Here is a 24,429-nt window from a genome sequence, read left to right as displayed (position 1 = left end):
GAATGAAAAAGAAATCTACACAGCTTCAGCAGAGCAACAGGATCCCTTTTTTCCTTTGTAAATGCAGAAAATGAATGCCTACATTTTGATGGCCCTCCACAGCTGATTTTTACCTTATCATTTTCTTTAAACTGTCTTGTCTCCAGTGAAATAATGATATCACCTTGATTTTGTACTTTTCTTCTTCCAGCCAATATCTTCTCCGATTTCCCATGCTGTCCTTTTCAAAAATGCCTACACTAGGAGGGCTTCCTCCCGCAGACTTAGGGCTTAAGAAAACCCCACAGCTTGGTTTTTAATGTCCTGGGACCACTGCTTAAAGTAAAGCTAAAAGCTGCCTGAGTTGACTGTTTGGTTATATAGAACAAAATCCTGGCTCTGCTGGAGTGGCAAAGCTCCCTTTTACTTCTGAAAGGCCACTGTTTATCCTTAGACCATAAGCTTTCTTGAGCAAGAGTTAATTTTTGTTATAGGTTTATGTAGCACTTAAAAGAGAATCATGTTCCCGATGGGGTCCACTCACTACTGCACATAACAATTTTAATAACAAATTTAGCACTAATGAAAAGCCCTAGAGTAGGAAGGGCTGCATTTCTTCACAGAGTTATGCTACTGTGCTGCTGCTGGTCTTTAGGGGTTTTTTATGCTTTAAAAGGTGCTGTGGTATTTTGGGGGTATCTAGATGACGGAGTTCTAGAAGTCACGCTTACAGTTCTTCCAGGATCTTACATGCATTCGTCCATTGCCATTATGCTGGGATTCAACAGAGTATTTTAATGAGGATGGACCCGCTCCCAGGCTTGTTTGTTTACTGGATGTACCTGGACTCAGGTGCACCCACAACTGTTCTGACAAGATCCTGACGTTAGGTCTGTGTCACCGCAGTCCCTGACCACGCTGACACCCAGAATATTTTGGCCCCTGAGAAATGCCTGTGTCCTTTTTATAGTGATGCATGGGAAAGACTAATCTCAAGGAAAAATCAGAATTATTTGGTGCAAAATGAAGGGCTGAATGCTTCTTTTATTATTTAGGCTTTGGATATTTCAGAGCTCAGGCTCCAGCTGGCAGAAGATAAAAGAGTGGGTTTTTGTTTTGTTTTGTAGCACTGCAGATCCTAAGTTAGCGATGAGAGATTCTGGGTATGGGAAACAGAACTGGGCAACCATTTGCAGAAAGCAGCAAGATCCACTTGGACCCAAGTCCTGCATCTGATTGTTTTCCGCACTTGCACCACCAGGACATAACAGATGTCAGGCCTGTTGGAAGCAGCGTGAGTAGTCAAATATCTTCTCTTTTGGGGGAATGACATTTGGGGATGTTAGCACAAGAAGAAAAAAAACATCAAACCAACAAATAATAGGTGGCACATGTCAGAGCTATTTTCTGTGGCACGGCTAAAACGTTCCTAATTTCAAGATTGGTTGGTGAATTGGGAGTGCCAGGATATCTTCTCTGAGAAGACAGATAAACATGGTGGGTTGCCTACAAAATAAGCAGAGTCCCAAGGGATTCGTGCAGGACCAGCATTTCCATTTAAAAAAAAATCTGTTAGAAAGGAGAGCATAACTGTCCTATGACATATGCAAACATCTTGTCTATGCAACTGCAAGAGCTGCATAGTTTGACTTGTGTGTCAAAAAACCCACCAAAAAAATCCAAGCACTTGGATTTATGCAATAGCTATTTGTTTTTTCTTTTTCACATTCAACAGTTCAAAAGAGGGAAGAAATGCCCTAGATGGGCGCTCAGAAGTAACCCTGATTACTGGCATCCTACGAGCCTGATGAAGTCCAGAAAATCCATCACTGACTGATGCTTTCTCTGTGCGAAATCGGATTTTTGTATTTTACTAATCCCCTGTTACAATCTGTGTCCTGCTCTTTGCGATCCACCCTGTAATCAGAATCCAGCCAGCCCAGATGTAACCCGGGACATCAATATAAAATCTTGATGTTGGAAAACAAGCATTTATTAGCCTGAATCTTAGGATACAGGAGAGAGGTGGTTACTGGGCAGAAATCTGGGGATTTGTCTGAAGAGTCCCCTGCTTCCTTGGGCTGAGGAGTACAAGAAGCTTTCACAGGCAAGGCTGCAAACTGGAAGCGGCCCGGAGCTGACACACTGGAGCACTCACTGCCTGGGCTGGATGGTTTTCTTGCTCTGAGGAGGAGGACGAACTTGTAGGAGATGCCCCAGTACATCCTCTGGACCTTTTTCTTGGCAATGATGAAGGCGAGAGGGGAGCTGCCCTTCATTGCAGAAAACAACGCAGCTATGATGGTAAACTGGTAAGGAAAAAAGTGTCTTTGCTCTTTAACGGGAGATAGCATACTCGTCCTTTTTCTGCAGTGGTGGCTGCTCTGCCTCTGTCTGTATGCTTCCCTTGACTTTAGATATCTTTGCTTTAGCAACAGCTTTGTGTCTCCTGAAATGGGCAAGGGATGTGGTGAAGATGCATAGGACGGAAACGGCAGTTGTGTTGTGTGGTTCCCCTGTGCTGCCCGAGGGAAGCTTTCCCTCACTTTGTTTCCTGTTGGGAGAGTAAGCGGCAGGCTCAGCTGCCCCCTCTTTATTTGCCGTATTTGGACAGTATGAGCAGAAAGCTTTACACGCCTTCATGTTTTGGACCAACTAACTTTGTGTGTGAGTGTACGTGTACCTGTTTTCACATCTCCTAAATTTCCTGTGGATAGTAACAGGTTCCTAACTCGGTCTACAACCTCGGCAGGACCTCCACAGTCCTGCCTTCAGCTCAGAGCCCATCCTTTTTCACCAGGGACAGAGTGCATCACCAGAAGACTCTGTTGTGCTTTGCCAGCAGGAATTGCTCCCTGCCGTGTTGCTGTAGGCTGCAGGCTGCGCTCTTTCCCCTCCCCAAGCCCCATGCAACCAGCAGCGGTGGAAATCCCCCTTCCCTTCACGGCAGGATATTTTGCTTCCAGGCTGAGAGGCCCCCACGCTGGGTGCCACTAATGCTCTCCAGCTGAGCACATTGTGTAACTTGGTTAAGCCCCCATCCTTCTGAGCCTACATGACCCCTGTCCTGGCCTCGACCCCCCCGGGAGTCCCCCTGCCAATGCACACCCAGGGCTGCCCTTGCGTGGGAGCCTTAAGAAGCAGGGGGACATGGCTCACGTGGGTGCCCGGCCTGGGATTAAAGATTCTTTGCTTCCCTAATGCTGCCACATCTGGTGCCTCCGCTTGCAGCCCAGGAGGAAATGGGAATCCTCAGGGTTTGCACCTCCTCTCTGGCCACGTGGTCCCCCACACATGCTGCAGAGCCATGCCACAGCCCCCACCTGCCCTCCACTCCCCCCCCCGCGCGGTTTCATCAAGCAAATCATTTTAAAGCAATGATTGAAACGGATCAAATGCGTGGGTGGTGTTTGCCTCGCGGGGTGGTTCCTCCCACAGGGAAATAAGCCAGCAATAGCGCTGGCAGCCTCAGCAAAGAGAGTCGCCAAGAAGCTGCATGCAGCTTCTCCAGTGCTCCCGTTAAATAGCAGGGACTTGGATGCATCTTCAGCAACAGCCTTGCAATATACTGAAGATCCAGTATATAACCCTCTCAGTGTTTCAGTGCCTCTGCTAGGTAGCCAGGTACCCACACAGGATCTCCCCAACACCCCATGCCCCACAGATACTTCCCCAGCTTCCTTGCAAAATAACTGGAGCCAGTGGATCTCCCCTCCTGCTCCTGCTATCAGCAACCATAGGGTGGAAATATTCTCCCTACCTGTACTGGTACTGATGTTTTCAGTCCCTACAGTTTGTCCCATCAGGTGGTACTGGTTAAGTCGTGAACCATCTTCAGCCACCACCACAGATGTTGTGGTGCTATTAGTCCACACATAGATCACTTCAGAATTGGGGTAAGCATCTGTTGACAAGGGGGAGAAAAAGACGGCAATGAGTAAAAAACACCGTGTAATATTTAGTGGATCCTTAAATGATAAATGGTAGGGAGAGGGAAGAATGGAGGATTGAAAGTGAATGGAGAAAGACAAATAAAGATGATATAATCATGTTCCCATATGCCCAGCTCAAAAAAAAAAAAAAATTAGGTTGAAGCCTTCTAATATAACAGATGTGTGGGATGGTTTGTTGAAGGCTGGAACAGTGGAGGTATAAATATAATCCATCAAAACCATTTGATTTGGGAAAGAGCAGCTCAGGCCCATACTTACCTATCTGGCAGCTCCTAAACCTCAGCAAGCTGCAAGAGGCATTTTGCTGGTTTCCCCCCTCAGAAGGACTCAGACACTTTAAGCGCCTGGACAACAGGGACCTTCTGTGTTTTGCCCCATCTCCAGGATAAAATACTAAGTGATGCCGTGTGCAAGTGCGGGGTCTGGTGTGTGCACTGGCTTTGGGATATGTATGTGTGGATGATGGGGTAGGTCTTGTGTGCAGGTGGCGGCTGTAGGTAAAGGAAGCTGGGATGTGAGTGCCTGTGATGCTGAGGAGCAGAGGCAGGATTCAGGGGTGAGGCTGCATGAGGGAGAGCAGGAGTGGGGGGGTTGTGTGTACCAGAGCAAATGGGTGGTGGCATGGGAACACCTGCACACCTGGAGATGTGAATGTGATAAGATTTCTCTCACAGCCATTTGCAAGTCCTAGGAAATAAAGGTGGTGGCAGTACTGCCAGCTCATTCCTTCCTCTATAATGTTGCTGTTACTTTTAATGCCTTAACACCTGGAGTAATTATGCTATTATGAGGGAATCTCAGTCTTCTTTTAGAAAGACAGTCAGCGTCAGTTTTATTTTTTAAGCCTTCTCGGCAGATAAAGTCTCAAAAAATCCAGGAGCCAACTATACATTTAAATATATTTTATTTAATTTAAGTAGATCGCACACTTTTTAGAGCACCCTGATCACTGAAAGCTTTCAAGTAACATTACTGCAGGCATGTTACAGTAGGCTGGAGTCCATTGTACTAAAATCTCTGGAAAGCAGGCAAGGCTTACTCTCCAAATAGGAGGTGAAAAGCTGGTAGAGCTAGAAGCGATCTGAAGTCAAATACTAATATCTTCCCTTCTGCACTCTGTAACTTGTAAGTTGGGGGTGCAGAATGTTTTCTTCTGGAAAAAACTCACATCCTAGTTCAATGCAATCTGTGCAGGAGGCAACACATGGTGGCTTTCCAGATAAGGACTCGAGAGTCAAGGGCAGGAGGTTAGCTTGAAGGATTGTGTGTACTGGCTCCAACAGACTGCAAATTTTGTTTGCTGGTGACTGTAAGCTGTCTTGGAAAGCTGCAACTGCATGGAGGACTCAAAAATTTTCACAGGCAGTGGGTCATCATGAGCTTCTGAGGTGCTGCAGTGGCAAGAAATATGCGAAGGCTGTCCCGGGATTCATACAACCAGGAACGTCAAGCAGAAAATGAGAAGTGATCCCTGTCCAGGTTAAGAGCATATGTGTGTAGCACAGTGAGCAGCAGATCACTTGGATGCTGGAGCGGGTATCAAGGAAGAAAGCAGTGCCTTGTTTTTACTGTTGTTAATCTTCCTGTGGCATCTGCGGGAAATGCTGCCAGAGGCAGGACTCTAGGCTAGATACACCTCTGGTCTGACGGCTTATGGCTATTCGTGCATTGTTGTCCACACTTCAGAACAGATATGAAAATAACGAGGACAGAGAGGGGGAGAGAGTTCAAAAGAGGGTCACAAGTATCTCCAGGGATTGGAAAACAAGTCATGATTTGAAGCTTAAGGAGCTCAGCTTATTTAGCTCACTGACAAGAAACTGAGACGTGACTCGAGCGCTGAGTATAGATACTTGCATACAGAAAAGAGGTCTAAAACCAGGGTGAATTTCTTGTACTAATGACAAAAGGAAAAGCAAAGCAAAGATGGTTTCAGGGAGATTCAGATGAAGAACGGGACACAATTTCCTAACTGAGGGAGTAATTAAACAGTGGATAACCTTCTGAGAAAAAAATTATGGACTAAGAAAGATAATGATAAGAAGAGATCTTTTTTTTGTCACATATCTGACAGCTGTTGCTGCTGTATTCAGGGCTGGAGCTGATCCAGGCTTTGGAAGTTGAGGCTCTATGAATCCTCCATCCCTTGTTATGGCCATGCAGCCATGCAGGACTGCCCACACGCCTTTCATGTGCTTGTATTTGTAGCTGTGCAGTAAAATTATTGTGTGTCGTCATTACTGTGTATCATTACATCTCATGAACCGCTTTGAAAGGCTAAGAAGGAATTTCTTCCCTATATCAAAATATTTGCATCACAAAAAGTGATGGTGTTTCACCCTCCCTTTACAGCTGAGACACTTTCTCATCTCAGAGACGATTACAAGTTTACAACATGTTGTAAATAATTCTGAAGCCAGATCTGGAGAAAGCAAGTAGAAGGAGACGGGTCCATTTAAAAAGGCGCTGCAGAAATCCCTCCTTTTTAAATGCTTATCTGGTATATGTTGTTGTTCGTGTGCTGATATCCCCAGTGAATGTTGGATTTTTGTAGGAAGATTTGGGATTGTCAGAGAATTTTATTTTTACCTATGTTACTTCCTATGCAAAAGAAAAAAAAAAGCATTGGACTTCTTGCTGGGATGATCCAGATGTATCCCTCCTCAGCCATTCCATTATTGCAAGGATCCCAGGCACTGGGGGAATTGGGTTTGTCCTGTTTTCTGCCAAGGACACACAGTAATTCAGTCCAACTAGACGCTTCCCAGTGAGAGCACTGTAACCAAATTCCACTGAAATTGCAACCACACAGGAACACAGGCCTGTAAGGCTTAACAAGTATTCAGATGTTTTAGTTCTCTGCTCTACCTAGCCTTGGGAGTCCAAAAATAAATCAGTGCCTCTGATTTGAATTGCAGCCTTTACTGGGTACTTAAACACACACACTGATACAAGGTTGGAGGCTTGTGCTCTGGAGAAGCCCAGCACCTCCTCCTGTAAAAAAAAACCTGTCATTAAGACTGAGGGCAGAAGACCTCACAGGCATTCCCAAGCAATACTTTGCGAGGCTGCTTTCTTTTCGAAACCATGGCAAGGAAGGGAGGGTGCCTGTCCCAGACCAGCTGGTAAGAAGAGAGAGCACTCAGGCAGGCAAGAGCAGAGCTTGAGGCCAGTCCCTGCCTGGGAGAAGGACTTCCAGCCTATAGGTCCTCTCTCATGGGAAAATACCTATTGCAAGCCTAGGAGACAGAGAGCTGTGCCACTGCTTGGCCAGGAGTACAGTATCTAGGGCAAAAAGGAAGAACAGCCCAGCTAGAAGCGGGGCTCCAGCTCCTCCTTCCAGTGCTCTTTATCTGCTTTGTTTGTTGATTTTGTGATAGATGAGCAGTCCCAGAGGATTCAGGATTTTTATTCTCACTGCAATGCGTCCTCCCTTGCTTGCTTCTGCTCTGATTCGAAGGCAATCAGGGTGAGATTGCAAGAGGTTCTTGTGCAGGAGAAGGAGGATAATTATAGGCAGGGCTTTAAGACAAAAGAGGGTAACAGATGTGTCCCTGAGGAGCCCAACCCAAACTGATGCAACCTGTAGTGATTCCCCCCGCCCTGCCCCGAAGAAGTCTGTCACATTAGAAACGAGATTACCCCAGTCTAGAGATATTCTGTTGTGGTGGATCATATATATGACGTAAGCCTCATCTATCTTCCATGCAAATGTATGAAAACATGGTCTGTGTTTTAAAAAGCTGTAATACAAGATTTTTTGGCTTAGTGCCTCCTTTCTTCACTATGGGCCAGGCTCTGAGTGTCTAAGCCTTCTTGGGAGAAAGAGAAGAATGGAGAAAATGTCAAAACATGAATGTGAATGTAAAAAGATAGAGCCACCCCCTCAGTTCACACACACCCTTGAAAGAAACTTAACAGCTCTGACAGGAAAAGGCCACCCCATGCACCTTGGTGTGGCAGGTGAACCAGTGACCGTCTCTTTTCTGGTCATGTAGGTAAACCTCCAGGTAGATAAACCTGTGTACTTGTAGCAGGAAGTTGTCTTCCAACTGCAAACCTTCTGCCACATCTTCCCAGAAACTTCAAACTCCAGTCATCCTAAACTTGACTACCAAAAGCTTCAGCTCTGCTGCTGACAACCCATGCGGTATAATTAGGCACAGTCATATTGAAAGCTGAATGTGTGGGAGTAGTCTAGAATAATGTTATTTTGCTCTCAAGATAGAGCACGTGCTAATGGAGAGGTTGTATTATTCACTGTCATACCAAATTGTGTAAAAACTTTCCTCCACTTAAGTAAAGCTTCCAGTAGGTTGCCTACGAGCCACGCTTGCTGAAGGACTGAAGAACTTCAGCTCATGCTTTCTAGAGTTATAAGAAAGGTTTATTGCCGATAAGGGAATAAGGCTCTCACATCCTCTACCTGGTACATGCAGGAAGGACAAGGAGTTTCCCAAAGGGTGATAGAAAAATGTAGTAGAGGCTTTGGGTGAGCAAGCTGGGAGAATGCTGCTGGTGGTGTAAAAGCAAACTCAAATTCAAAGCCACTGAACCTCCAAGTGAGACTGCTTGGTGTTTATTCTACTTTAAGTAAGTGGGCTTCTTCTGGTTTTATGAATCCAAATAATTATTTTGGTGTTCTTTACAATCATTCTGTTGGCTTGCCAAGGAAAGTGGGAAGGCTTGTTAAATTTTTCTTTCTCTTCTAAGCTCACTCTCTCAAAAAGCAAAAAAAAAAAAAAAAAGAGCAGATGAGATGAACAGCTAAAATTACAGAGAGGTATAAAGTTATTAAAAGTGAGAAAATGACAACAGACATTTACTTCTAGTGGACATTTGATAAATGGCTGCAGGCTTATCACCTACCAGAATGATGAAATAAGTAATTTCTTCTCATATCTGTTTATCAATGAGCAAACCCATTTTTCTACATTCTAACATCCAACACACACCACACTATAAAAACAGGAAAGATCTCCCTTGCTCTTCTCTCACCCTCCTCCCGCTCTCATATGTCTGGCAAGGAAAGCGTGACGCGGCCTTTCTTATGCCAGTGAACAGAGGGCAGGGGAGCGACCACAGCCACAGGGAGGGAATACATTACGACAAAGTCCGACAAAGCAGAGCAGCCAGTTGGTAAGACCTGGAGGATCTCCGCCGTTCATCTTGGCACTGAGGGGTGCCCTGTCTTCCCTGTTTTCATTCGCGAATGAAACAGTATGAGCAGTCCAGCATCCTCCCATATATTTGGCAAGCAGCCCACAAGCCGGGAGCCTTCTCCTGCCACTGCTCCAACCACAGGCCAGTGGTGGCACCTGTGGCTAATGACAGACATGCTCCCTTCTTGCCTTTCTTTGTCCTCTGCTTTGGAATAAACTCCAGGGCAAGGGGGGGGGGGGGGCGGGGGGAAGTGTTTCTTGGCTCCTTAAGTCAAATAAACCCAGGTGTGGATGGCTGAGTCCAAACTTTGAGTCCATGGGGCCCAGATGTATTTCTAGGACTGATTTTCTGAAGCTATAACCCATGAAAAAAAAAACCAACACTGATGTCTGCCAGTAAGTTTTCATATTAGCAAAACAGGGCATAAAATAATTTAGGAAAAAAGAATCCCTCTCCAAAACACCCCCAAACCCTTTGACTGACCTCACAGGAGGTCATAAAAGCAGTCCCTGCATAATTAAGTGGAGGCAACCTGTGAAATGTGGGATCTGTGTGTATGGGCGCCCAGCCTGCATGCTTGTGTTGCAGTCCACAATTAAATAAACCATTTATCTGCAAACCATGGCTGAAACTTTTCTTTCAGAATTACACTAGTCAGAGGCTGAATTAACTTAAAAAGATATCATAGAAAGATTACTTTTGGCTTGTTTTCTATTTTATTCATTACAATTGTGCAGTTACACCACCAAGATGATCAAAGGACTGGGAAGCCTGCCATACGAGGATAGGCTGGGAGAAGTGGGTCTGTTCAGCCTTGAGAAAAGGAGGCTCAGAGGGGATCTCATCACCATGTATCAGTACTTAAGGGGCAGCTACAAAGAAGATGGAGAGTCCCTTTTTACACGGAGTCACATGGAGAGGACAAGGGGGAATGGACACAAGTTGCTCTTGGGGAGATTCCGATTGGACACCAGAGGGAAATTTTTCACAGTGAGGACAGTCACCATTGGAATAATCTCCCCAGGGAAGGGGTTGACACCTTCAAGAGTCGCCTGGACAGGGTGCTGGGCCATCTTGTCTAGACTGTGCTCTTCCCAGAAAGTTTGGACTAGATGATCCCTGAGGTCCCTTCCAGCCTGTGATTCTGTGATGCTTATTAGCCTTTATCATCGTGATATTTAGCACATGCCACAGGATCATCAGATTGCCTAATCTTTGGAGTATTGCTGATCGCCATCAAAGCCTGATGATTGTGAAAGATGTGCATAAATTGTCAGCTTTTTTAGAAGCTCTAATTAGTCTGAATATGCATTCAAATATCTATCTTTCTATCTTATCTATCCACTAATATATTTGACTCACTTGGAGGCTGTTAGACAACTCAGTAGAGATCCAAGTTACAACCTCTCAGAGACTTCTGCAGGTAGTAAAAGTGCTGCTACTAAGCCGTCATGTACCAGCTTGAATTCTAAGATTCAGGCTGGGTTTCTTATTGTTTGTGCACGAATACTTTTTAACCCATTATAAAGCATGTCAATGGTCGCAGCTATGCAACTGAAGCCAGATTTGAGCTCTGTAATTGGAATTTCCCATTAAATTGAGTTGATAAGAATGAATCAATCTACAAATGAGATCACTTTATAGGAAGAACTATTGGAAAAGAGATGTAGTGAAAATGTAATTTTAAATATAAAACTAACAAGACATGGTACTAAATATGCACGGATTGGGTGTATGGGGAAATAGCTTTATATAACACTAAGTTATTAAAGTAAAATAGCAATTTAAATACCAAGAGACATGTATTCATATATTCAATGATTAAGAGCCTAAAATGAAGACTTTGCCCTACTGTGATGAATTCTGCTGTTCTTGGGAGAATTTGAGGGTCTTGGAAATTACTTTAGGGACCTGAAATCATCAGAATTAAGACTGATCATTTAAACTGGTATGAGCTTACAGCAGATGGATAAACAGCACGCATGATTTTAAATACGTGCCACGGACAAGAATTGTAGTGTGGATAAATACATGAGATTAAAAGTTTGCATCACGCAGAATCGCAGAATGGTTGGGGCTGGAAGGCACCTCTGGAGGTCAGCCAGCCCCACCAACAGAGCCACCCTCTGCTCAAGCAGGGATGTTGAAAGCAGGTTTTCCAGGACCGTGTCCAGTCAGGTTTGGAATATCTCCACAGATGGAGACTTCACAATCTCTCTGGCCAACCTGTTCCAGTGCTCAGTCACCCTGACAGTAAAAACATGTTTTCCTGTGTTCAGATGGAATTTAATATTTTTTAATTTGTGCCCACTTGTCCTGTCAATGGGCACCACTGAGCAGAGCCTGGCTCCCTCTTCTTCATTCCCTCCCATCAGGTATTTATACAGATGGATTAGGTCCCCCTGAGCCTTCTCTCTCCAGGCTGAACAGCCCCAGCTCTCTCAGCCTCTCCTCACAGGACAGATGCTCCAGCCCTTAAATTATTTTTGTAGCCCTGCGCTGGACCCAATCCACAAAGTCTGTATTTTTCATGCATTGGGGAGCTCCAGATGTGAGTAGAAACTAAATGCTCAGAATGAAATGTTTTTGGAATGGCACAGTATCATCTAGATGGAACAACAGAGGACATCCAAGGAGGGAATTAGTCATGGACTAAGATGATCAGGAGACTGGAGCATCTCCCTTATGAGGAAAGGCTGAAAGACTTCGGTTCGTTCAGCCTGGACAAGAGAAGAATGAGGGGGGATCTCATCAATGCTTATAAATATCTGAAGGGTGGGTGTCTGGATGATGGCACTGGGCTCTTTTCAGTGGTGCCCAGCGACAGGCCAAGGGGCAATGGGCACAAGTTGGAACACAGGAAGTTCCACCTCAACATGAGACAAAACATCTTCCCTGTGAGGGTGCCAGAGCAGTGGCACAGGCTGCCCAGGGAGGGTGTGGAGTCTCCTTCCCTGGAGACATTCAAAACCCACCTGGACGCGTTCCTGTGCCCCCTGCTCTGGGTGTGCCGGCTCAAGCAGGGGGGTTGGATGAGATGATCTCCAGAGGTCCCTTCCAACCCCTGCCATTCTGTGATTCTGTGACTTGAAACAGTTTTTCTAAGAAAACTGATGTCAAAAACAATAGGACACCATTAGCTGTGAAATGGGCAGTAGGAAGTTCAGCCTTACTAAAATGATCATTTCTGTCCTTCCTGAAGTTAAAATAAAATATAATTTGATAACATAGGCAGTATTTAATATGTTTTCCTGACACACAGTTTTATTTGATCATCTTGTCACATTCTTCAGGGAATACAATAGGATGTTCTGAGAAATGCACCAGACAGGTCTTGAGGGACTTCATTACTAAGTAACACTAATATACTATACTGATCATTACTAAAAAAAAATAAAGCCCTAAGTTAGGTCAAAATGACTCTGTTTCAGAATGTAATTTATAAGTCACCTCAGGAAAAGGTGGGAATAGGAATGTGATAGAAGTGTCTATGGCTTGGAAATGAAATAGAAGCACAGACTGTACCCATGAGGTGGTGAGACATACAGAACTGAAGATGCCTGTGAAATTAATTTTGAGACACATTGTTTTGTAAAAGCTGTTTTCTTCGGCTTTTCAAAGCAAACAACAGGTAGAAGGCTCTGCTTAATTTTACAAGTTCCAGTTCATGAGGGAAAACTCTAAACGTGACCCGACTTAGAGACCAAAAATATAAAGCAAAGGAAAAAAAAAGGGTATGATTTTGCCTGAAAGTAACTGATTTTGGAGGTGTGACTCACGATTAGCATAGGCAAGGCTGCTGACTGCTTCACTACAATAAATTGACTATTTACAAGCTGGTACAGTAAATCACAGTCATGCCAATGATGAATGTAACACAAATACTAATGAACAGTTCTGATAATTCACCCAGACACATTACCTTCACAGGATGCTATTACACCGTTTAAGAAGAGCCCTGAGCTAGGAGCTGTGCAGAGTAATACAGAATGGCTCTCAAGGATGATTGTGGAGACAGCACAGCAGTTTGAGTGATGCCCCTTAAAGGGCTGTGCATATTTGCCACCACGCAGGCAGTCTCACTGGTGACAGTGTCAGCTCTTCCCTGCCCCATCCCGCTTGCCCAAATGGCCACAGGGGAGCCATCAGAGCAGTGCATCTATTCCCCAAGCACTGGGACTGCCGCGACTAGGACTGACTCCTTGCTGTGAAATCTGACAATATAGGCACCTGGATTAAAATCCAGACACAGCACACCAAATTGAGCTGTGCATCTTGGGATAGCAGGTCCTCAGGTTCCACTCAGAAAAAGAGAGAAAAAAAAAACAACAAAGAAAAGGTTTTCCCATTGGGCAGCCTGGAGCACCTCAAATGGCAACAGACACGCCGGTGCAGACAACTAAGCTGTGCCACCCATCGCCTTGGGATGCCTGCCACAGGCTGACTGAGAGGGGTGACTAAACAGGGTTTGCTGCAGGGCTTTACACACCCAGGTGCTCTGAGGCACCAGGCAGCACCGGGTCATTCTCCCAAAGTCCCTGCTCTCATCTGAGAGCTGACGTTAGGGAGGAAGTGACACCTTCTTCTCTCACCTCTTCCCATTTCTTCCTCTCATTGCAGTCAGTATTTGTAACACAGCTTCTTGCTTTATTTTCAGGTTTAGTCGTAGCTGTCTCAATCTAGAACTAATCTGAGAATTGATTTTTACCCCACATTTAATGGTGGCTACACAATTGCTTTTCATATGGAACAGGTCAAAATCTGGTATTCCAGCCTCCGATGCTCTCTTTTTTTTTTCTGTTACAGCCAGTATAAATATCCGCTGCAAGAGGACTAGAGCGACAGAGCAGCAGGATGTGCCGGGATGACATTTAAAAATCTGAAATATCCTGGGACCTTCCTGACCCTATGTTGGTCTTTGTAGGCCAGGCACATGGTAATTCCAAATCAATCGTCCAGTTTGAGCGCTGTACTAACATGTAATGAACTTTAAATTTGCAATCACAATACTAGGCAGCTATATTAACTGCTTCATTAGAAAAAACAGCATGGTCATGAAGATGATGTTAGAGATTTAATTTACTTTTTGCAAGGCAAACAGAAGTATCCTCCAAAGTGTGACTGACACCATTACTCACTTTGCATAGCATCTTCCTCTCTAAGCAATCTTGATTGCAGTGGTCCACTCATTTTGCAAGCTCCCGCTTCATATCAGCAGAGCTAATGTGATCAGCTCTCCAGGAGTATCACTGGAGTTTCTTTTGAGAAATGCAGAGTGAATTTTAGAATATATTCCATGTGATTCTGTTGTGAAGGGTGCCTTCACTAACACCGTATTTTTGGCCACATCTAACATCACAGAATGAAACCGTGACCTCACCATAATCAACAGACATTCTTCCCACCCACCTGAGTGGCACCAGGAACTCACCCATCATAGCTAGCCTATCTGCTGAGCTACCATTCAAAGCATCCGCACTTATAAATCAATATGACCTGAAAGCAGCCAAAAGTGATTGGGACTACTTGCAGAATTAAATATATACCTTTGTTTCTGAAACCGGTCCCTTAATGAAGACATTAATAAACTCACAGGGGTACTGCTACATTAATAATGCTGTGCGAATGTGTAATCAATAGGTATGTAGAGATAGGAGGCTGAAATGTTATCATTCAAACACTTTAATACCGCTTTGAGATTGCAATCACTAAAACTTATTCCCTACACCAGAGGTGCCATCATCTAAAATTCAGAAGCAGAATTATACACTCCTGCCATGAGTTGCAGTGCAGCCCCCATTTAAGATAAGGGGACAAAACCTCCTAAGGCCGTCGGTTCTAACTGCCCAGCCTCGGTGGTGGATACAAGGAGCCTCTCTGAGGTGATCTGTTGCTTACCGGAGGCGCTGCCATTTCGCCTGCTGTCTGCCCCAGCACTCAGGCTCATGCCCCCTCTTTGGGAATCAGCCCCTTCCAGTCACAGAGGCCCAGACCCAAAGGTGTGCACAGTCTCATCTTCGCTGTGCACAAGTAAAACACCTCCTTATCTACAGCCATCAGCTGACCTATTTTAGTCATCTGCTTTAGGAGGAGATTAACCTGAGCCTAAAAATATCTGCTTCTCTTCCCTGACTATAAGAGGGTGAGAGTGATCAGCTCAGCTGTATATATTTACTCTGCAGAAATATAAATTTAGGAGGGAGGAATCCCAGCTTTGCTGACAGATTTACCACTTGGATGCTTTCAGCAAAACGGCTAGCTGCTAGAAGAGGCTGGCTGTGAGGAGACTTTCAGTGGATACAAAGCGGGAATGGGAAAAACAGAAGGCCCTTCAGGCTTTCCTTCTTCCCATTTCTCCTTCCCTCATGTTTCTTCATGGAAGACAATGTGAAACAACTGTTTCCTTTGAAGAAGCTTGCTGAGCTGGGACTGCAGCAGCGCTAGATCACAACTCAGGCTAACTTGGCACTCTGTATAGGGGAGGAGGCTAATGCAGGATCTGGCAATGTAGGGGGAGGACTCCCTGGCCTACCAGAGACAGAAGTGTCATGAATGAGTTGCCAGACTGGAAACTGAAATCCAAGTTTCAGTGGTGTCTTGCAGCCTTTTCTCAGGGGGGAAAAAAAAAAAAAAAACCAACCACCTAGGCAAGTCATTTTGTCATTAATCTACTGCAGTAGAACTGGGAAGCTCTAATTGAACCTAGGGACCCATAACGACAGAGGCAATAAAAGCGCATAATGAACCACTCTATCTTTGCTCAGAAGAGACTGTAATTGCTCTTTGCCTCCTTTATCCCCCACCTGCAAAATGCAGGCAGCAGAGACCTACCAACCTCACACCAGCATCATGAGAATGATTTCAGAAATGTTTATGAAATGCTTACAAGCCATGGAAACAGCCACCTTAGAAAATAACACCCATTAAAAACCTGGCTTGTAAAGCAGCGGAGCAGTATTTACCCATTCGTCCCATTTAGAAACAATACCCCGTTTACCAGTAGCATAAACCCATGATCCATGGCTGGCAACCATAAGCTCTCACTGTGCCTTTTGGGGCATTATAGGCCCAGCAATGTCTTTGCAGGTTTGCACCCAAGGGTCATTTGAAAGCTTAAGCGCATTAAGCACAGAGTCTCTGCATGTTGTTTTCTACTGCTGACAGCTCAAATTGAACCACTGTTTTCCTGTAATCAAGCAGTTGCACAGCCTTTAAATTTAGGCTGAAATCTCCAGAGTGGAAAACACAGGCTGATGCTTGTACCATCAGCAAAGCACCTGGATCTCCACACCACTCTGCCACAATCGTGTCTAGATCTCTTCCAGGTGAGATTAAAAAAAATACTGCTGAGTATCTCCACACCAACTCCTTCCCTTGCCTGAACTTTTCTTTCCTTGAGCTCAAAAACACCACCAGTCAGGCTTTTCCCCCCAAAACACCTGATGCATGTGGGCCACCTCCCAGTGAGGAGGCTGCTCCCCAGGCAGGCAGCGTGCAGCCTTTCAGCTGCAGCCGCTCAAGGCGCTCTCTGTAGCTGCTACAAAAACTGCTGCCGATGCCCCCGGGAAGCACTCCTTACTCATACAGAAAAGGGTTTCGTTAAAGGAGATCCGCCCTGTAGGGCGGCTGCTCCAGGCTGGTAGGGAGCCAAGCCCTCAGCTGCTGCATGTCGGCAGAGTTTGTAGCCTGAGTGTTAGCGCTGGCTGTGAGGGATAGGGAAGACAACATCTTTTTCAGATCACAGGGCAAATGCCCTGTGTGAGCAATTGTTCTTTCTGACTTCCCCTTTTTCCTCTGTTAAGAACCTAAGGGGGAAAAACTCACTGGCTTCTGAATGGGGGGGTGACCAGAAGTAGGAAGTGACTGACCCAGAGCTAGGCAATGTTTCACAGGGAGGCAGTCACACCCAGAGAACTAGACAGTAGCAAATGCTGCATTTTTATCTCAGTGCAAACAGTAATCATGTATATGTGACAAAGTCTTTGAAAAGTTAATTAACAACAGTGACAGCAAACTCTGAAAGAGGATACTAGAACAGCTGCTGAAGAAAAACTGATTGATCTGATAACTTTAGGGAGCTTTTAGGAAGGGCCCTTTTCCCTTTTGTGACACTAAAAGGTATCGCTTCTATGGGAAACCTACCTGATGAGTGAGAAGTGCAAGTTCTGACGCCGACTAGGGTCCCATAACAATAGCTGCTGCAGAAACCTGCACCATCCAGTCCAGGCCCCAAACCCTATGTTTTAATATCTAAGTAGATTCCTGTTAAGAAAGCTTCTTGGATCTCTGAAATATCTGAATATTACAGTATTTTCTATTATGGACCATGCTTGCATAATCTCCTGCCCCTTGGGAGTGCCAGGCTGCACCGCTCCACACTGTGGGACTCAATGCAAGGATGAAGCTGCTGGCAGCACTGGCTGATCAAAATGCTGGCTGAAGAGGTGTCCATATTGCTATAGAAGCATACCTGAAATGAGTACAGGCTATGCTGCACCACCTGTGAGAAGGCTTAAGTATCTCTGGTATAACCCGCTCCACTTAATGCAGGAGGAACAGCACAGATCATACAAGAGTCATGCAGAAACGGTAAGTTGTCTCTATACTGAAGAGCCCTACTGACTTTTATTAAGATTCTTTGAAAAATGGGACTTCCAGCAGAAATAGCTAAAACAGTACCTAGGACAGATACAAAAGCTTGCCACCAACACAAGTAACACCTAACTCATCTACAGCTGTGACTGATTCTTCTGGACGAAGTACCACAGAAGTAGGTATTTCTGAGCTAGCGATGTAGAGAAAAACAGACTTTTAAGTTACTGTGACCAGCGTACAATACACTCATCTACACCTGAGCTAGTATTGCAGAAAAAATAGGAACTTCTAAAACATTATTCATCTCAACCTTAGGCAGTTATCAAGAATAGTTCTAATGAACCACACTACAAAAGTATTTCTTTCCTTTCAGTAGCCATGAAAGGAGTCTAGATAACTAATTGTGACATATGTCTATCTAAAATTATGACAGATCCATCCTGCCCATTTTCCAAGGCTGTCAGTGCAAAGCTTTTGACATAGGCCAAACCACCCCGCTCATTCTGAAGAGGAGTATTTCCATGACCCAGACCAGGTAAGAGCTGCAGTGCATCTTGGGGAGTCCAGGGGACCCTTGTGGCTCCAGTGAATCCCCATGATTTTGTGGGTGTGTTTCAGTCAGGAGTCTGTGTATTAAGGGCTTCTGAAACAAAAGATTTATTTTTTTAAACAACGCAGCTCCACGACTAGTCCATGATTTCAAGGAAACTAGAGGCAAGCAACAGCAGTACCATTAGGTGGTCTCCACCTCCTCCACTCATTCTAACAGTTGTATGGAAAATCAGTTCAGGCTAGATGCCTATGCTTTTACTCGCCAAACTTAAGGAAAATTACACCCCTGGTCCAAGCTAGTTGTCTAGACTGCCTGTCTGATGCTGCCACGAGCACCTCTTTCAGCATACCTGGAGACCTAGCTTCTAAATAGCTAAAAATTAGGGGAGAAGAATTCCAGCCAAAGTGGTGGTTAGTAACTAGTAGTAACACGGGGCAGGAAGAGTGAGCAGAGAAATACATCAAACTTCTTAGAAATCTTGAATTTTAGTATTCACCTAGCTTCACCTTATTTTAGTCATTCAGAGGTTCATTGCAATGGAGGCATCTAAGCAAGCTGTGATAAACCTTAGGGAAATGTAAGAGAAGACATTATATAAGCGAGCAGCACGCCTCCCTTGACTTCAAGGAGAGCTTCTACACGCTGCAGAAAGGCCAAACCTACCATTTCTACATTAACTGTTTTTTGCCTCAAATGGCACAATCACAACTTAATCTTGAACTTGGCCGCACAGCATTTCACAGAGAACCTTCCTGGCTCTCTCCATGTGCCCTTTCACATAGAAGGCACTAATGCTTTCCAGCAGAGTCAACAAGCTGTGCTGCCTGTCTCGGCTCTCAGGAATGGACTCAGGAGCCTCTTCTGGCCAGCTGATAGAGATGAGTAACAGAAAAGCTCTGCCTCTACACGTGAAACTGCAGTTTCAGCTCTCCCTGGGAGCAGCCCAGGCAAACCTACCAAAGGGCCATTTCCCCTTTTCAAGTCTCCTAAAATTAACATTTGTCTTTATTTATTATTCATTTAGTTATATTATTATACAAGACTTTTACCCACAGGTTTTGAGAGGCTGAATACTTTCTTTATCAGATTTTACTAAACCAGAATTAGAGTCTATTTGGAGGGACTCGGTTTTGAAGTTCTCCCTCCCCACCTGCAGCTCTCCTGCAGCTTCACAGGTGTTAAATGGGGGAAGCACAAAATCAAGAAACCCCCTGCAGGTGCCTTTACCTCAGTGCTATCTCAGCTAATTCTCAGCATTATAAACTTCACCATCCGGGGAATTTTCTTAAAATACTATTTTTGGAGAAACTTCTCAGTGGCTGTAGGTGCATGGAGAGTTGGTGAACAGCGAGTGCGTTGATGTTAAGCGTTGCAATAAAATCCTGGGATACTGGTGAAGTTACTGTCTCCTCATTACTCTGAGTTCACCAGAGCTTCTTAGAAGAAAATAACTTGGGCGTGTCTCCTGCTACAGAAATAGCCTGTGCACTTTCCTTTATCAAAGACAACAGCAAACACCATGACTCAGTTTGAGCTCTTAAAAGGGAAGATGAACATAACCGTATTAACTACTTTCTTCACACACTACAAATTTCACCTAGTGCTGTTTTCTCACAGAGTCAGAAAATTCCTTTTTTGACCTACAGTGATCAACCTTCGCCATACACGTGGCCAAATTAAATTCATCAGGAATAAATGCCAGGCCTGTTTTTCCCCTGCTCATGAGCTAGGGGATCTCATTATTTTCAGAATATTCATTAGACTCTCTACTCTAAAAATAGTAGGGGTTTTTTTGAGCTGAGTGACTAGTGGGCAGCAGATTCATGCATTTATCTATTCTACAATACAAGATCTGATAACTACATGTACTCAGACACTGTGCCTTCAAGAGACAGTTGCCATAAATAGACTCCACCTTACAGTATTTGACATTGTCAAAGCACTGGTTAATGTTCATGAATAGCAATTAACTAATTCATCTTCAGGGCAACCTTGTGAGCTAGGTAAAACTGATATAATTAACGCATGAGTAAAATGAGATTTAGGAGTTAAGTCAGTTGCTTGGGCAGAGGCCTTCATGGTCTAGTGGATTAGACATCTGTCTCTCCAACCAAAGAAGTTGAATCTAATCCTTTTTCTGACACTGATTTGCTCTGTGACCTTATGGAAATTCAATTAACTTCTCTGCCTCAGCTGCCCTAGAGATAATGATGCTTACCTATGCGGTAACACACGGGTGTTTGGAAACTGTACTAAACGATACTTTTAATGTACTCTTAAGGCCTATCAGTGGAAGAGGTGAAACATTAAAGCTTCCTAGCTTTAACGTCCTTGCTGTCTTATCTAATTCCTCCTCCCCACACCAGAAATAGCTTGGGGGTAAGGAGGAATTTCTTAGGCTAAGATGCTGCAAGTGAAACTGTGGCTGGCACAATGAAATTCCATCAGATCCTGTTTGACCAGCAAATTCATTTAGAGCACAGGCCAGCACTAGAATTGCAACGGAAAGTTTATTTTAAACTCGGCCATAGAAGAAACCAGCATTCTTTGCATGCTACTGTCAGGTAATGAACAGACTGCCACGGCCATCCCCAATGAGCACCCCTTGGTTCGAAGGGAGCAGAGCCTGCGCTCATGCACCGTCCCCAGTTCCCTTGTATCTCTAAATGAGATTTCTGCAGGATGATTTCTACTGGCGGCCTTATCACTAGGCAGGGATGCAAGCCCAGAGGGACAGTACCCTGTACACGCATCTCCTGGAGCAGACCCAACTGATCTTGCCATCTCTGAGCACTGGGGCATTGTACTTAAGAGGAGGACAACTAAAACCTGCTCTGTTCACTTCATTAGAAGCTGTCATTGAACTTCTGGCCTCTAGCCACCATAGCTTTTCAGGACATGCCATCAGGCATTAAGAAATATTACTTCTGTAGTTGGCATTTGACCTGCCCAGCAGGTATCTAGGCTGGTGGTGTGTGCATGTAACTTAATGTCCCTTTTCCCATATTCGACCTTGCTTTTAATTATTTCTGCAAAATATTCTGTTGCTACATATAATGCTGCCTAGGCCCATAAAATCTCCCACAATTCTAATATAGCAAGAAGCCAGTCAAATGGGACATAAGAATTCAATTTATTCAGAAATTTATTTCCGTGAGCAAGATTAAAATTCCTTCTCTGTAATACTGAAGGAGATGTCAAGGCTTTTTCTCTTTCGCTTGCTGAATTATAGCAAGTGCAGTGAACGCTGATGCTGCCAGAAAAATAATAACCTGCTCCTGCCACTGATGTGGTACCAATGGCTTCTTGGCATCCTTTCTCCTGCGAATCCACCTGTGCACCAGCTGCTTTGTTTTGCTGCCTTGCTCCCTCCACCCTCTGACCAGTTAGCACTCGTCTCTTCTCCACCCTCCCAGCTCTACTGATAATGTGTTTAACATTTACTTTGATGCTATCCCTTGAGGCTTTTCAAAATCCTTCTTGGAAAGAAGACCATTAAAAAGAAACCCTCTGGGGAAAGTCAGGGAGGAAAGCTAAATAAGAAAGGGCATGCGTATAATATACACCTCTAGGCTTTGTCTTGCTGCAAGCCTGAAGATGACTTAACGCAAACCTAGTGTAAATAGGGGATAAATATTGTATTCTCCTAAAATACATCTGGGCTAATTCAATAAAACCTGACTTATTGGCTGCTATGTGTGCAAACATCTGTATATTAAATCATAATAAATTACTAATGAGCTGTCAGATCAGTAATACAGATATTCATAAGGCTATAGCTTGTCCCTATATATTTATTTACTGCAGAGGCTACCAGTGTGGACTAGCAAAGGCCAAATGGCTCCACGTCTGTATACTGTGGAAGAACTTAAACATGACTTGTAGTAGCTTATAAAATACACTCTAAGGTTGTATACTGAGAGTGGCAAGGAACATGAACTAAAATCATATTCAGCCCTCACATGCCTAAAATATGGCTTTTCAGTGTTGTTTTTCCCTGGGTTAAAATTACCTGTGTGCTAATAGGTGATTAATATGTAACACACCTGGCACAAGCAGAACATGTAATTGCATTTGGACAGATTGTTGGGTTTTTTTCAACGCTGTTGAAGACTGTACTCCTTCTAAGCGTTTATCACTTACCTAGTAAAGTTATCTCCTGCACTTGCACGTTTGTGGTTTTTTTGTGTGTGTGTTACTATATGGAGCATTAGAACCCGTACCTTACTGCACCTAGTCTACTAATGTATTGAAGCATCCATTTAGTTTTAAGGTTGAGCTTCAGATCTCTGCTCCATCAGGAACTTTGTTTAAATATGTATCTTTTAGTTTTATATTGCATAATTTGCAAGATTTCATAAAACTACCCAACATCCCAGTTCTATAGTCTGCACTAGAGAGCAACAGGTGTGACTTCAACTTTATCAATACAGTAAAGAATATGTAATAACAGGAAGGACAACTTATTTTTCTTTTTCATCTTAATTCTTTCAGTAGCTTTTGTTTAACCCTATATACAAATAATGACACCTCCCTGTGAAATGTTCTCCCATTTTCAAGTTTGGGATGAAATGGATGTTTTGCATATAGTTTTTTAAGTTGACTGTAAAGGTCTATTTATATTGGCTTTGCCGTAAATTAACACTGCTGAAGTAAATGGACACACCCGAACCTGCAGTGACCTTGTAAAATACTGGTGGCTATTCAGATGAAACTGGGTCTACCTGGATTGGAAGAGGGAAGGGAAATCAGTTCATCTTAAGCTTGGTAATTTGGTAATTCTTACTGTAAACAGTATTTTTACCTCTTAGTATGACCACTAGAAGACAATGCATAGCCAGTATTAAACCAGGGCACATCCAGACGATAAAGGCAAAGCTTAATCTTGCTAGGATTAGTGACTCTAAATTGATACGACTGAAAAAACATTGAAAAATGCTGAAGTTAGGTGGCTTCAGGGACTAGCAAAATGCCTTGCCTGGTAATTTTCAAAAGTCTTTAGAGACACTGATTGCACCTGCAACCTCTGATTTGATTACCGAAATAAAAAATGCCGACTGTAGTAGCCTCATCTGTACTTTAATTAAGAGCTTTGTATTTAGATATAACCATCTGATCCCCTGAGGTTATTTTTAAAGTAAGCTTCTGGCAAGGCAGCAGTGTGGTGGATTAGAGGTTTGGAATTGAGGAAAAATCATCGTTCAGCATACGGTTTAAAAGAATGTGTGCAGATATACAAATACATGTCTATGCAACATCATATAACAAGATACAGGACTGGATTTATTAAAGCCAATGGAAAGATATTTCCTATTTTAGTATTCTAGATCTCTTTTAATATATGCAATGTAGATATCGCACTGCAGTCTGATTCATGTAAGTACTACAATAGCACATCGATCTGATACTTTCCAATGAAAGCTCCATTTTTCTACAGAGGTAAAACCAAGTTATCAACTTAGCTGTTTGCATCTACTACTCCATCTAACAGCGGCTGTTAAGCTTGATGTGGATATATAAGACATATCACCCATCAGCTCACCATTTATGACAGAGCATTCAAGTATGAGCTGAAAAGGGGCAGTGCCAGATAAAGCACACTCATGGAAAACGAGCAGCAGGGTAGTAGCAGGGGTGGCAGACTGGGGGTGCTAATGAGCAATGTTAAAAGGGGAGCCGGGGGAAGGGTGAATGATTTGTGCAAGACGCAGCTGAACGTGAAAAGCCAGATAACAACAGATTTTTCCAGTTCTTATTTCAGTAGACAACTTACAGCTTCCAAATTTTAATGGGCAAGCATGTGCATCCATGGGGAAATCTTCAAGCTGCATGGGACATTCAGCAGAGATGGTCAATCTGTGAGGGAATAAAAAGAAAACACATCATTTTTTTCCCCGGCGTCTTCACTTTAGGCCTCTCACCACAATACATGAGGGCTGACACAAGCAAGCTTTTCCTGAAGGCTCCTCGCTCCTGCCGAAATCACAGAAAGCCCCTGTTAAACTGAATGTGAGATAAGCCAGGTGGACCACTGAGTGTGCATGCTGTAGACCTTATCTAGTAACACTGAGACACATGAACTGATTTTATGTAAGCTGTTTCAGTAAGATCATTCTTTCTTACTAGTATGTGAAGGAACTCCTGTGATGGTGCTTCTGCCATGCACCTTATTCTTATCTGCTGTCT

General features: G+C 44.0%; 1 protein-coding gene across 4 annotated transcripts in view; it reads right to left on the bottom strand.

Moving 5' to 3' along the window:
* GABRA5 (gamma-aminobutyric acid type A receptor subunit alpha5) overlaps positions 1-24,429 on the bottom strand; it is a 57,847-nt gene that overhangs the window by 5,028 nt on the left and 28,390 nt on the right. For all 4 annotated transcript variants that reach the window (XM_075093591.1, XM_075093582.1, XM_075093602.1 and 1 more), the window contains 2 exons: positions 24,017-24,099; positions 3,740-3,883 (listed from right to left, as the gene is read on the bottom strand). In XM_075093591.1, coding sequence (XP_074949692.1) covers positions 3,740-3,883; positions 24,017-24,099 — 227 coding nt within the window. The remainder of the gene's footprint in view (positions 1-3,739; positions 3,884-24,016; positions 24,100-24,429) is intronic.

The sequence above is a fragment of the Phalacrocorax aristotelis genome, chromosome 1 (assembly GCF_949628215.1).
Source record: "Phalacrocorax aristotelis chromosome 1, bGulAri2.1, whole genome shotgun sequence".
Taxonomy (NCBI): Eukaryota; Metazoa; Chordata; class Aves; order Suliformes; family Phalacrocoracidae; genus Phalacrocorax; species Phalacrocorax aristotelis.
Note: the sequence above shows the minus strand (reverse complement) of the source record. Positions and strands in the feature narration are given on the sequence as shown.